Raw genomic sequence first — 12,584 nt, 5'->3', positions numbered from 1 at the left:
GGGATTACTAAAACTAGCTTAAGTAATTAGGATGCACTCCTAAATTGAAGATGATGTCACCTTCCTTGGGAGAATTATGGGTTGAGAGAAACTGGACAAAATCAGGATTCTTTTCAAACAGAGAAAGAGGAAAGACTTGGCTCTTGACTAGGCAACCAACAGCATCTCCTACATATGCTCAGCACAGATGCCACATCCGCATTTCTGTATTACCTTCATAGCAGCGAAATCAAAGGGCCCAATGTGCGAATCACCTTAACTTGGTGATGGTGGCCACTTTTCGTGATACAATTTAGCCATCATCTGGTGAGGTAAAGACAACACATAAAAAATCAAGCCAGATAAGACAGAAAAATCTCCATTACCTAACTTTACCAATGAATTCCAATGCTCCACTCTCAAATTAGGACAGTTTGTGGACTGTAAGGACACAGGTCCTTCCGCTAGGAGGGACATTTCTGTGAGATAAGGAAGTGAGAAGGAGCAGCCTTGGAGTGAACAGGGAGAAAAGCTCCCTAGGAGGACATATATGCAAAGTTCCTAAGGCAGAAAACGGAAAGGGTAAAAAAGTGGTGGAATGATTGGCTCACAGTGAGCAGGAAGAGAATGGCCGGTGGGAAGGATGGAGATGGGGGACAAAGGGGCCATTCAGAGCCTTGTGGGTCCTATTAAGGAGCTGGGGGTTTTATTCTGTATGCAGTGGGAAGCCACTAAAGGATTAAATAGGACCTACAACTGTAAAGTGACACCAAAAATACTATGCAGGATCATTTTATATGTTGGAAAGAGTAATTCCATTTAATGTAGGCTGTATGTCATTAAAGAAGCTACTTACAAAGTCCCAACTTGATAAACAGTTGCCAGGAATTCACCTTTATTACCTTGGTTTTATGCAAAGTTGACCTTTGGTTTTAGTGGGTGGATGCATGTTTATGGACCCTGTGGCCTAGTGGAATGGCTTATTCTGAAGCAACTCTTAAGATCTCTTTTTTCTTTTTTTAAGATTTTATTTATTTATTTGACAGAGAGAGACACAGCGAGAGAGGGAACACAAGCAGGGGGAGTGGCAGAGGGAGAAGCAGGCTTCCCGCTGAGCAGGGAGCCCGACGTGGGGCTCGATCCCAGGACCCTGGGATCATGACCTGAGCCGAAGGCAGACGCTTAACGACTGAGCCACTCAGGCGCCCCTCTTAAGATCTCTTAAACAATAATGCCTCAGAGGAGAAATGAAAGCTCCTATTCTGAATTTGGTGAGGCTGCTACTAGTCTCAACAGCTGTTCACTGGTTAATCTCCTAACTGACTTAGAGCCTTGACGGGGATGCTGCCAGAAAAAGGACGGCCGAGTTCAGCTCCCCACATGGTCAGCGGGCTTGGCTTTCAGTCATGCGTGTGGTCCTCGTGCTCTGGTACATATGCCTGGGGGATCACTCCGTAATGGAGACTGCCTGTTCCAGTTGCAAAGTTCTTTCACACTTCAGGTTGCATTACTGAGCTCAACGCATTCCAGAGCTCTCCTGTTTCCTTGGCGGTTCCTTGATAAAAACGCCTGAAGCCAGTTTATTTCTCAACAATCTGAGTACCTGCACCTGTGTGGAGGCAAAGACGTGACAGGGCTTTGAAGAACGGGGTTCGAACAGTGTTAGCCTGTGGTTATGGGAAGCCCAGAGGAGTGAGCCTGACTGGAGAGCTAAGCCTTCTGCTGGCTTCCATGAGAAAGACGGATTAGAGAGTGGAAGAGGGGGTAAGGGATGACAGTTGCGGGCTAGAGGCTGCTGCGGGGGTCCAGAAAGATGCCAAGTAGGTCTACATTGATAAGGCCAGTCCAAAGGTAAAGGAAGAGTTGGCTGAGAGAAACAAACATATTCATGCAATCAAGCCGGGAGGGACTTCGAAAATGATTGGACATAGGACGGACTTGAGATCATTCCAAGAGTCTTCAGCCAACCCCCTCTCATCCCCAAGGGACAGTTCTCAAGCTGAAACATCGTGGTCACCAGCTTCTCCATGAGATCCTGCCCTGCATCCACTCCGCTTTGCCACGACCTCCTCTTGGTGACAGTGATGAGCAATACGTGACATCAGCCATTGCCTTCGGACTAAAGCACGGAGACGTTCTGTTGCACGGAGACGTTCTGTCGCTCTTGTTCACAAAACATTTTAAGATGCTTCTGGGTCAATGCAAATGATTATGAGTCACCTAGACCTCTTTCCCCTAGGTGGCAGGCAGTTTTCTAAGTGTGGGTAATGTCAGAAATGAAATGATTTGCCTGAATGTTGTTTCTTTTCTCTTTTCATTATGAAGTATATTCGGTGCTCTTCGAACTGGTGCTTATATGGTGTACATTTTGATGACCAAAGGCCTGAAGCAGTCAGTTTGTGACCAGAGTTTTTACAATGGACCTGTCAGCAAATTCTGGGCTTATGCATTTGTGCTAAGCAAAGCACCCGAACTAGGTGAGTGTCTTCTCTCCTTCCGTTTCCACCCCCACCCCTCTGGGTAGCTACACACCCACAAGATTTACTTATTTGAAAACAGACAAAGAAACGATTTGAAGGTCCTGTTTTGTTGGTTGCAGGAAAGTTATAACCAATGAATTTGAGTTCTTGATTAACTTTTCCACGATCTCTTTCTCTCCCCTCCTTCCCTCCATTTCAACAATTGTACATTGTGTATGTGAAGAGCAAAATCGTTGACGAAAACATGCCGGCTTCCAGACACTACTGGAAATACACTGCCAGGGCCGTATAAAGTCTACCCGGTGCCTTCTGTCCGGCGCGTTAATGGCTGTGCTGAGATGATAATATGGAGGGAAATCCACAGTGCAGCTCTCTCCCAGTCCCACAAGGAAACAGACTTTCATCCTGCCGTTAGGATTCAGATGAGGAGACTAGGCTTTCCGTTTGGGTGTCCTCATGTTCTAATTAACAAATGCTAAGGGTTGGTTTCTGGTATTGTTTGATTTGAATCATCTAAGAGATGGGCCTTGGAGAAGAGGAATGTGCCTCCCCTTCTAGAACTGAATCCAAAATACTGGCTATGGATATAGATTCCTAAGGTTTTTCCTTCAGCTCTTTAATGGTGTTGAATAGAAGTGTGGTCCAGATCCACAGAAACAGTGGAAAATTAGTGGCAAGGATGTGACATGGATGTAGTTCACCAGGAAAATATCTTTACTGCTGGAGAAAGGGATCTGCTCGTGATCATAAACTCTGGGTTCATCCGTGAGCAGTACTGGCCATCAGCTCACAAACTCATATATATCCTTAGGGAACACCTATTCATTGTTTGGGTTTTTTAATTTTTTATTGGGAATTAAGAATTCTATTATTTAGTTCAAAATATTTATTTATAGATTGGGTTCCTTCTCCTGTTTCTCCTAAAAAGGGGGTTAGAGGTTTTACTTTCCTTATACGCCACATACAATTCAAGCCATCTGCAATCTTTCTTTTTTTTTTTAATTTTATTTTATTATGTTATGTTAGTCATCATATATTACATCATTAGTTTTTGATGTAGTGTTCCATGATTCATTGTTTGCGTATAACACCCAGTGCTCCATTCAGTACGTGCCTTCTTTAATACCCATCACCAGGCTAACCCATCCCCCCACCCCCTCCCCTCTAGAACCCTCAGTTTGTTTCTCAGAGTCCATAGTCTCTCATGGTTCGTCTCCCCCTCCGATTTCCCCCGCTTCATTTTTCCCTTCCTACTATCTTCTTTTTTTTTATTAATATATAATGTATTATTTGTTTCAGAGGTACAGGTCTGTGATTCATCAGTCTTACACAATTCACAGCACTCACCATAGCACATACCCTCCCCAATGTCTATCACCCAGCCACCCCATCCCTCCCACCCCCCACCACTCCAGCAACCCTCAGTTTGTGAGATCATATGATACTTGTCTTTCTCTGAATGACTTATTTCGCTTGGCATAATACCGTCTAGTTCCATCCACATCGTTGCAAATGGCAAGATTTCGGTTTTTTGATGGCTGCATAATATTCCATTGTGTGTGTGTGTGTGTGTGTGTGTGTGTGTGTGTGTGTGTATACACCACATCTTCTTTATCTATTCATCACCCACAGTCTTTCTTTAAGGTATCTTTACTTTGTATCCTGTGTCTGTTCACAAAGGATATGAGGTCTCTCGGATGTGAATGTCGGCAACTTGTCTGTCCTGCCTACAAAGGGAAGGCAATTGATTTGAATTGTTAGTTTGACCATTGTTTTCCCAAGTCAAAGGCAAGGGAAGAACAGCAGAGGAAAACTTCTGAAAACCTTTGCTAAGAAGAGCAGGGGTATGGAGATAGATCCTCTACAGTCCAAAATGACTAGATCACTGTTGTGTGTGCATGCACGCACACAAGAGCCCATGAAGGTACACGTAGGTTGAAATGCATTGGTATGTATGTATTCATTCATTCACTTAACATATTTGTATTAAACACCTACAATAGGCATTTAATAGGGGCTAGAACCGAATGTCTAACTCCTCAAAAAAGAAATTTAGAATATGAATTTTATGAACCAGGCCCCAGGAGGCCAGTTTTCGTATTTGAATTGAGACCACAAGCTGCCAAATCTTAGGCTAGAAAAATGTTTTTGAAACTTGGAGCTATAGACAGTGCCTAAGACAGATGTGTTTTTAGGAATTTCAAAATTCTATGGGAACATTTTAGTTTTGTGTTTTCACTTATAGATTAAAAACAAGACTGTCTTACCAGATCTATTTCTTTCATAGTTATTCTTTAGATTCATAGAGCATCTGAACCAGATTACTTCTTCTCAAACTAGTGTTGGTCTGAGAATGTGAGCATGTATTCTCTTGGGGTTGTGTGACATTTTCTTTAAAATTCATACATTATTAATGTTCGAGAATTATTCACTTTGAGAAATATCAGATATCTCTGACTTTTAATTTATGCTGTATAGTAAGTATCTTTATGAATCTGCCCGTCTTTTTTGACACAGAACTGACTACAGATGTATGAAAATAATAAATGCATGAACCATGTGGCTCCCTCTACATGTCACCACTAAACACTTCACTGTTTCACTACCCTCAACATTTTTGAAAAAAATCAGCAGTGGTGCCTCTATGCTTTGGGGCCTTAAGCCTTAAATTGCAAAGGAGCAACCTCAGTGTTTGCTTCTTGAAATCATCTTCCTTGCAAGGGCTGCTTGTCTGCGCTCTGAGTTTTATCCATGTGAATTTGAGGGACTTGACACTAAAAATAGTCCCTTCTACCTTTAGAATAATTTCTTGAAGAGCCACCTCAACCTATTCATAGTGGTCATTTTTCTTCAAAGACATGAGTAGACCTATACTGTCTGTCCTCCCATCTTCTGTTCCATACTGACATCAGAGTTTCAGGATAGCAGACAGAGTTCGAATTGCCACAGAAGAACTGTTAGTGAAGTACTAAGAGGTATTCGTGCCGTTGCTCTCTGCCTTGTTAGAGTGTTGGTCTGGATGATGCTAATTAATCACCTGTCTTAATTTAATGTACACCCAGACATGCCACTCCCTACCACCCCAATGTTGGCTTATAATTGAACACAATTCTATTCCCTCTTGAGCCCAGAAGGAACTGGACCGTAGTCCCTTGTGCCGTTGTTTTGGTGATCCCTTTCCCTAAGAAGCCTCATTCACCATAGTGGTTTGTAGGCTGGATATCAAACAATCCATTTCTTCACAGTTAAAATAAAGGATTGAAGTGCTGACAATGGGCTAAAGAGTTGGAAAAAAATAAAATCCTAAACTTGATCTGGTTCTTTAATGAGGCTAGTGATATTCTTCATGTCGTTTCAGGTTCATTATACAGGTATTTTCATGGTCAGAGTACCCTTTTTTCAGTTTTAAGATGTGCCATATTTTCTCTCCAATGTTCTGGAGCTCACTGACAAATGGTCTTGCCAAACTAAACTTCTGAATCAAAATAGATCCAAAAACCAGATAGCCAGCCCCTAGCCCTAATTCAGCAAACGTGTTTTCTTGGATGCCTTCTTGTTCATTTTGGAAGTTAAATCCCTTTCCAGTTTTTTCGCTCCTAGAAGACATTGCAGCTACCACTTAATTAAGAAAGATCTATCCACTTGGATTATTGAGAACTTTTCTTATTTTTAGGTCCTGAGCTCTGCTTTTCAATACTCTAAGATTCTGGACTCCCTTATGTGCAGCAGAAAGAGAAGGTTCTTGTGAGAAGGAATAGTTCCTCTGTGTTCCATACCAAACCTCTATTTTCCCACCAAAACCCGCATGCCTGCAGTTTTCAGTATACTTTTTTGGGGGGGAGGAGGGGCAGGCAAAATACACCTACATCAAATTTACCATTTCTAAGTGTACGGGGCTGTGGCATTAAGAACACGCGTCGTTGCACGATCATCACCATCATGCTTCCCTAGCACTGTTTCATCTTCCCCAACTAAGGCTATTAAACACTGCCCTTCACTGCACTCTTAAGAGCAAGAAGGGCTTTCTGTTTCAGCAGAAAACAATGAGCTCATTTCAGTGAATTATAGAGTTACGACCCATTAGAACAAATGAGGAGAAGAGAACCACCAACCTGCTTTGTGTGCCAAAATCTGTGCGCGCCTACTGTTTGAATTATATTAAAACCTGCTGAGATTTGCTTTTGTTAAAACTTGGAAACATCTGCTCTGAGTCTAGGTCCTTGCTCAGTTGAGCTTGTCATTGTTTTTGAAACTCTGACTCAGCAGAGCTCCAGCTAACTCTGCGAAGAGGGGCACGGCCATCTGGGACAAACCACACAGAGTGGCCTCTTGGGGACTCTGAGCACCCTGGGTGTTTCCAAATGCCGCCCGATGGCTCCACAGCGGCACAGACGTCTGTATTAACAGGCACACAGGCTGGGGGCGGATCCGCTGGGAGGGACACTTTGGGATGAGATTACCTACAGACTGGCTCTTGGCTGAAAATAGCTGAATCTAAAGTTAGAGAGACTGTGGTGGAGAAAACATGAACCAGCGGTCACTCAAATGGGTGACGTGGCTGAATTGTTCAAGAATCGAAAGTCCCACTGCTTATTGTTGGTCAACATTCTTCCCAGGATGCCAACCAGACCTTTGACCAGACAAACAAAAGAAAAAAAAAAACATAGATGGTCTCAGGAAGCCCTTCCGGAACCCCACCAGTGTCCCCTTCCCCTTACCCAGGGGAAACTACCATTCCCTAGGTCAGCAGCCTTCTTGGGGATGGTAACCTTGATGCGGCATTAGAGTGGTGGTCCTGAGAGGCTCCAGGGCTATTATTGGAAAATACTCATCTTTATTGCTCCACCTGCCATCCTGTATGTCTGTTCCAGAAAAAATTCTTAAAGGAATTCAAATTAATTTTGTTTGGAAGATCTCATGACATCAGGGCGCCTGGGTGGTGCAGTCGGTTAAGCATCCAACTCCTGGTTTCGGCTCAGATCATGATCTCAGGGTCGTGAGATCGAGCCCCACGCCCAGATCCATGCTCAGCAGGAGTCTGCTTGGGTTTCTATCTCCCTCTCCCTCTGCCCCTCCCCCTGCACTCTCCCCGGCGCCAAAATAATAGATAAATCTGTAAAAAAAAAAAAAAAACCCATAACATGTGCTTCACCTTCAGCTCCCCCATATTAAATGGAAACACATAATGCGTCTCAATCATGCCCCCTACTAATGAGATCTGAGACCGCTACTCAGACACGAAAAACACAAAGCAAGTTTCAGTACCAGAATCGTAGGTTCCATTTTCATTCCAGGTTAGCCCATTCCAATATGGCCTGTCTTCTGTCCCCTATTACTCTCCTCACACTGAAGTTGTTCTTTAGACAATAAAGTTTTAATATAAGAATGACGATAGAGTTAAGATTAAATCTAAAGAATTAAAAAGGAGGAGATACTTATTACTCTATAGCAAATACCTTAATGTAGTGTGTTTGGGTATTGTGTGGCTTATACATTTCAGTCATGCTTAGAGGCTTGTAAAAAAGCATCTTCTCAATGATGAATGACTGAATTTGTTTTTACCATGTAATTCCTTGGACTTCTACCTTCTTTCCACCGTGAACAAAAGTAGGTTGGAATTATTGTGTCTACATTATAGTTTACTGAGCGAAGGGAGGCACAGAGTAGTAATTACACAGAAATGGTGGATCTTTGACAGGCACACAAAAATAGCGCAGTTTAACACTAAGAAGTAGACCCCAGGTCTCCTGATACCAGTTTTGTCCCTAAAGTACATTAGTCAGAGCTACTATCACCATCAATCATTATCAGTCTGTCTGACACTTATAGGCATAATATGTCAGGCATCTCGCAAGAGAGAAAAGGACTTCAAAGGAAATTTTATAATATGTTTGGAGATGCAGCAACTGGTAGCTTTCCTTTTCTATTCTAAACAAATATGAATTTTCTGTTCTAAACAAATAAGAAGTGCTAACGTTTAACACTTCAGTAAGGAAACAGACGAAGAGCTCCTGCTGAATGGAATGGGGTACCACCTAGGTTATTCCAACCACGGCCATGAGAGCCTTAAAAATCTTCCCAAGGCCTCACATTCTTTGACCCTTCCTAGTGCCGAATGGTTTAGGGCATCCGTGAAGTCTGAGGGATAAGACAAAGGTAAGTACTAATTCCCTTTGTGCTTCATTATATCAGAATAAGAAGAGGGACCTTCTAGTTCTCCTTGTCGTACTGAAACAAGTCAAGTTTGAGTTCACTGAAGGTCATGAAGGAGGTTGGGTTTTCCCATCCCTGAGAAAAACACAGAGCTAGGAAAGAAAATGGAGCATAAATCCTGTTTTCATACTTGTTAATGGAATCGTGTGCATTTGTTACTATGCTTGCTCTTCATCCATTTTGACATAAGTGTCCTATGGTATATGTTTTGGAATCCCTAAGGCTTTTCAGAGAATCATTACATATAAATAGCATCTACCTACCTGAGCATAATTCTGGCTTCTATAACATAAATTTTCCTACCTTAGGGATAGTGGTCTTTTTCTTCAAAAGGATACTCTTAGTAATAGATTGTGGAAAGCTTTCTCAAAGTTAACTCCGTAAAAATGTGTGTCATTCTCTGTTCTTATCACTCGATTCATTGGTATAAAATATTCAGGTTACCGTGTTCAGCAAATATGGTAGAAGGTGACTTTTCTTCTCTTTTTTTCTGTTTTTGCCTTTGTTTCAATTTTACTCCTCTGACTACCAAATGTCTGTCAAGGCTTCACCTTTTACAGGGAGCTCACAAAGATAGGTTTTTTTTAGGAGTAGCTTTCGCCATATACCAAAGAAAAATGGTCTTCGTACTCCAGAGAGGCCTACGAACGTTTTGCTGGGCACTTGAATTCTAATCTGTTTCTCTCTATTGACAAATGATCTGAGAGAAGTCACTTGACTTTTCCAGATAATATTTCCTAAAATGTACGGTCGAGTTAGAAATTGGGTAACGTGATTGCTCATGTCCCTTCTAGATCGAAAATTGGTAAGATTTTGTGTATAACAGCCTTCTAAAAGTGACATTTATTGCATGTTCTCCATGTGCCAGGAGGGCACACTGATTATCTTATTAAGCCCTCAGACAATCCCAAGCTACTGCTGTTATCCCCATTACTATCCCCATTTTACAGAAACTGGAAAATAGTGAGGATAAGTAACTTGCCCAAGCTCACGGAGCTAGTAAATATCCGTCCAGGATTCTAACCCAGTCCATCTCACTCTCCAAGTAGGAGTTGAAGCTATGTGCCTTCTTGGGAAAATATGGATTATCGTTACATCACGGTCGAGGGGCTCATGTAGGTTTTTTTTTCCTTCTCTGTCTTTCAGGAGATACAATATTCATTATTCTGAGGAAGCAAAAGCTGATCTTCCTGCACTGGTACCACCACATCACTGTGCTGCTGTACTCTTGGTACTCCTACAAGGACATGGTAGCCGGGGGTGGTTGGTTCATGACCATGAACTATAGCGTGCACGCCGTGATGTACTCTTACTATGCCTTGCGAGCGGCAGGTTTCCGGGTTTCCCGGAAGTTTGCCATGTTCATCACCTTGTCCCAGATCACTCAGATGCTGATGGGCTGTGTCATTAACTACCTGGTCTTCTACTGGATGCAGCATGACCAGTGTCACTCTCACTTTCAGAACATCTTCTGGTCCTCACTCATGTACCTCAGCTACCTTGTGCTCTTCTGCCACTTCTTCTTTGAGGCCTACATCGGCAAGATGAGGAAAACAACGAAGGCTGAATAGTGTTGGAACTGAGGAGGAAGCCATAGCTCAGGGTCATCAAGAAAAACAATAGACAAAAGAAAATGGCACAAGGAATCACATATGGTGCAGCTAAAACAAAACAAAACACATGAGCAAACACAAAACCCAAGGCAGCTTAGGGATAATAAGGTTGACTCAACCCAGTAAGTTTATGATCCTTTTTGGGTGAGGACTCACTGAGTGCACCTCCATCTCAAAGGACTGCTGCTGGAAACCCCATTCCCTCCTTAACTGTCAGCTCTAGGGCAAATGAGAACAAAAGTGAGCCAGAGGCACGGAGAGAGAGAGAGAGAGAGAGAAATAGAAGGTCAACAAAGGCTATTAACACTATATGGAAAAAAAAAGTATTTACTAAGTGTTATATTTCTCTAAGAATGAAAGAAGTTTACTTAAGAAACTGTGCGAGCACATACACACACAATCCTTTCTAATCTTTTTGGACACACAATAGAATAGATACAAAATGGAAGAGACACAGGGTGTATATCTAGGACAATAATGCTTTTGCAAAAATTAAAGCCTTCTTAAGAAAGGCCAGTAGCTGTAGCCCCCGTGAGAAAAGATGTCTTAATCACCTCTCGTGAAAACGATGTAAACAATTGTATTTCAACTAAGAGAAGGACTGGTGTTTTTCCCTTCCTAGCCCAGTCTGGGGCTAGTGACTTTGCCAGAACCAAACGGGGCACAATATTTTTCCAAGGTTCTTCCTGGGAGGATGGAAACAGTGCAGACCAGTTCCTAACGGGGCAGCTCCACCTCAGAGCACTTCTGATGGTTTCACTGTAATTTCCACTCTGAAATGAGCTCTCAAGGATTATCCTTGGTTCAGGGGCCCCAGGCTTTTGAACGGAAGAGTAAATACCGAATAGCAAAGTTAAAACTCTACCAAATGATTTGAAAATGGATTCTGTACCACCTCTAAAAAGGGTCAGCCCCGTACCATTCTTGAGCTGGGAAAAGGACAGTGGGGAAAGATGGGAGCCCAGGATCCATCCAACAGACACACTCGGTATACCCCCACTCTATTTGACTTCACACACGCACTCATGGCTTTCCAAATGAAACCCTGTTGTACGGTCCATATTTTCTATATTTTTGTGAATTTCACAAAGAAATCTGCAGGGCTCTTCCTGATATTGGGTGAACACTGTGTTTCCGCATCATCTGCGTCTGCTCCCCGAGCGACGCGGAGGTGTGTAAAGTGCCCTCTGCTGGTCAAGTGGAGATACTTCAACAAACCCTTCATGGCAAGTTTGGCTGGAACAGCTGACAACAAAGGGCCCCCGATACACTTATCCTTCAAGTTTTCAATGATATAAAATACTCGTCATATTTTTGGCCAAATCAGAAGACCTTCTTCCTGCTTCAAGTCAGCTTCAGAAATTTTTTTAAAAAGGACTTCTGCTCTGGAACTCAGAAAATCAGCTTATTAAGAGCCATATTCTCTACAAAAAGAGAGAGAGAGAAAGAAATGAAAGCTAGATAATATAATATTATCTGTAATACTTCAGTCCTTTACAAGCCAAATCAATGTGTCAACATTCCTAGTATTTCAAAGAAGCAATTATATAAAATCGTTCAATGTGATATGCTAGTACTCTAATCGGTTAAGTAGCTTCATGATTAGACAAACCAGATGGCACGATTAGCAGCTACACTTCATATAGCTGATACACGCATCACCACACATTCGTGCACACACATGTGCGGTACACTCAACTTCAAAGCCCAGATGAACAGGAACCCGTTTTTCTGGCTAGCAGAAAAAGAAAACTGTTGTTTATCTTTTGCTTTCTTTGAGAGTATACAGTAAAAGGGATTTTTCAGATTATTTTTATATTATTTTAGCTTTAATTGTGCTGTCATTCATGAAACAGAGCTGCTCTGCTTCTGTCAGAGATGACAAGGGCTTTCTCAGCATCTTGTTTATGTGTGGAATTTGAAAGAATAAAGTTTTATCCCATTCTGTGTGAAGGGTTTGAACAATGAACAAAGAATCCATGCAAACCAGGTCATGACCGCTAGACCCGGGGCGGGGGGGGGGGGGGGGGGGGGCGCTGGGCTATGCAGGGAGGGAAGCTGTTACATCTGTATTAAATTATCGTGGGCAGTCTACGATGTCTTGACATTGGTTCTTAGACGAGAAACAACTGATGGAGGGATCTGTTGTGATTCTTAGGGTGGAAACTGACGTGAGCTAAAAGGATAGGTCCTGCTATAACAACTACGAGGTTCTTAGGCTGCAAATAATGTTCTTTTGAGCTTTGAAAAGATATGATACTGTGCAATAAGCTTTTTTTCTTATAAAAGAAAATGAGCA

At 42.4% G+C, this 12,584-nt stretch overlaps 1 protein-coding gene across 4 annotated transcripts in view; it reads left to right on the top strand.

Moving 5' to 3' along the window:
- Positions 1-12,291, top strand: part of ELOVL6 (ELOVL fatty acid elongase 6) — a 148,997-nt gene extending 136,706 nt beyond the window's left edge. For all 4 annotated transcript variants that reach the window (XM_032401010.1, XM_032401009.1, XM_032401011.1 and 1 more), the window contains exons 4-5: positions 2,305-2,456; positions 9,819-12,291. In XM_032401010.1, the coding sequence (XP_032256901.1) occupies positions 2,305-2,456; positions 9,819-10,243 (577 nt within the window). In that variant the 3' untranslated portion in view covers positions 10,244-12,291. The remainder of the gene's footprint in view (positions 1-2,304; positions 2,457-9,818) is intronic.
- The last annotated feature ends 293 nt before the right edge of the window (positions 12,292-12,584 follow it).

The sequence above is a fragment of the Phoca vitulina genome, unplaced genomic scaffold (genome assembly GCF_004348235.1).
Source record: "Phoca vitulina isolate PV1807 unplaced genomic scaffold, GSC_HSeal_1.0 scaffold3, whole genome shotgun sequence".
Lineage (NCBI taxonomy): Eukaryota > Metazoa > Chordata > Mammalia > Carnivora > Phocidae > Phoca > Phoca vitulina.
Note: the sequence above shows the minus strand (reverse complement) of the source record. Positions and strands in the feature narration are given on the sequence as shown.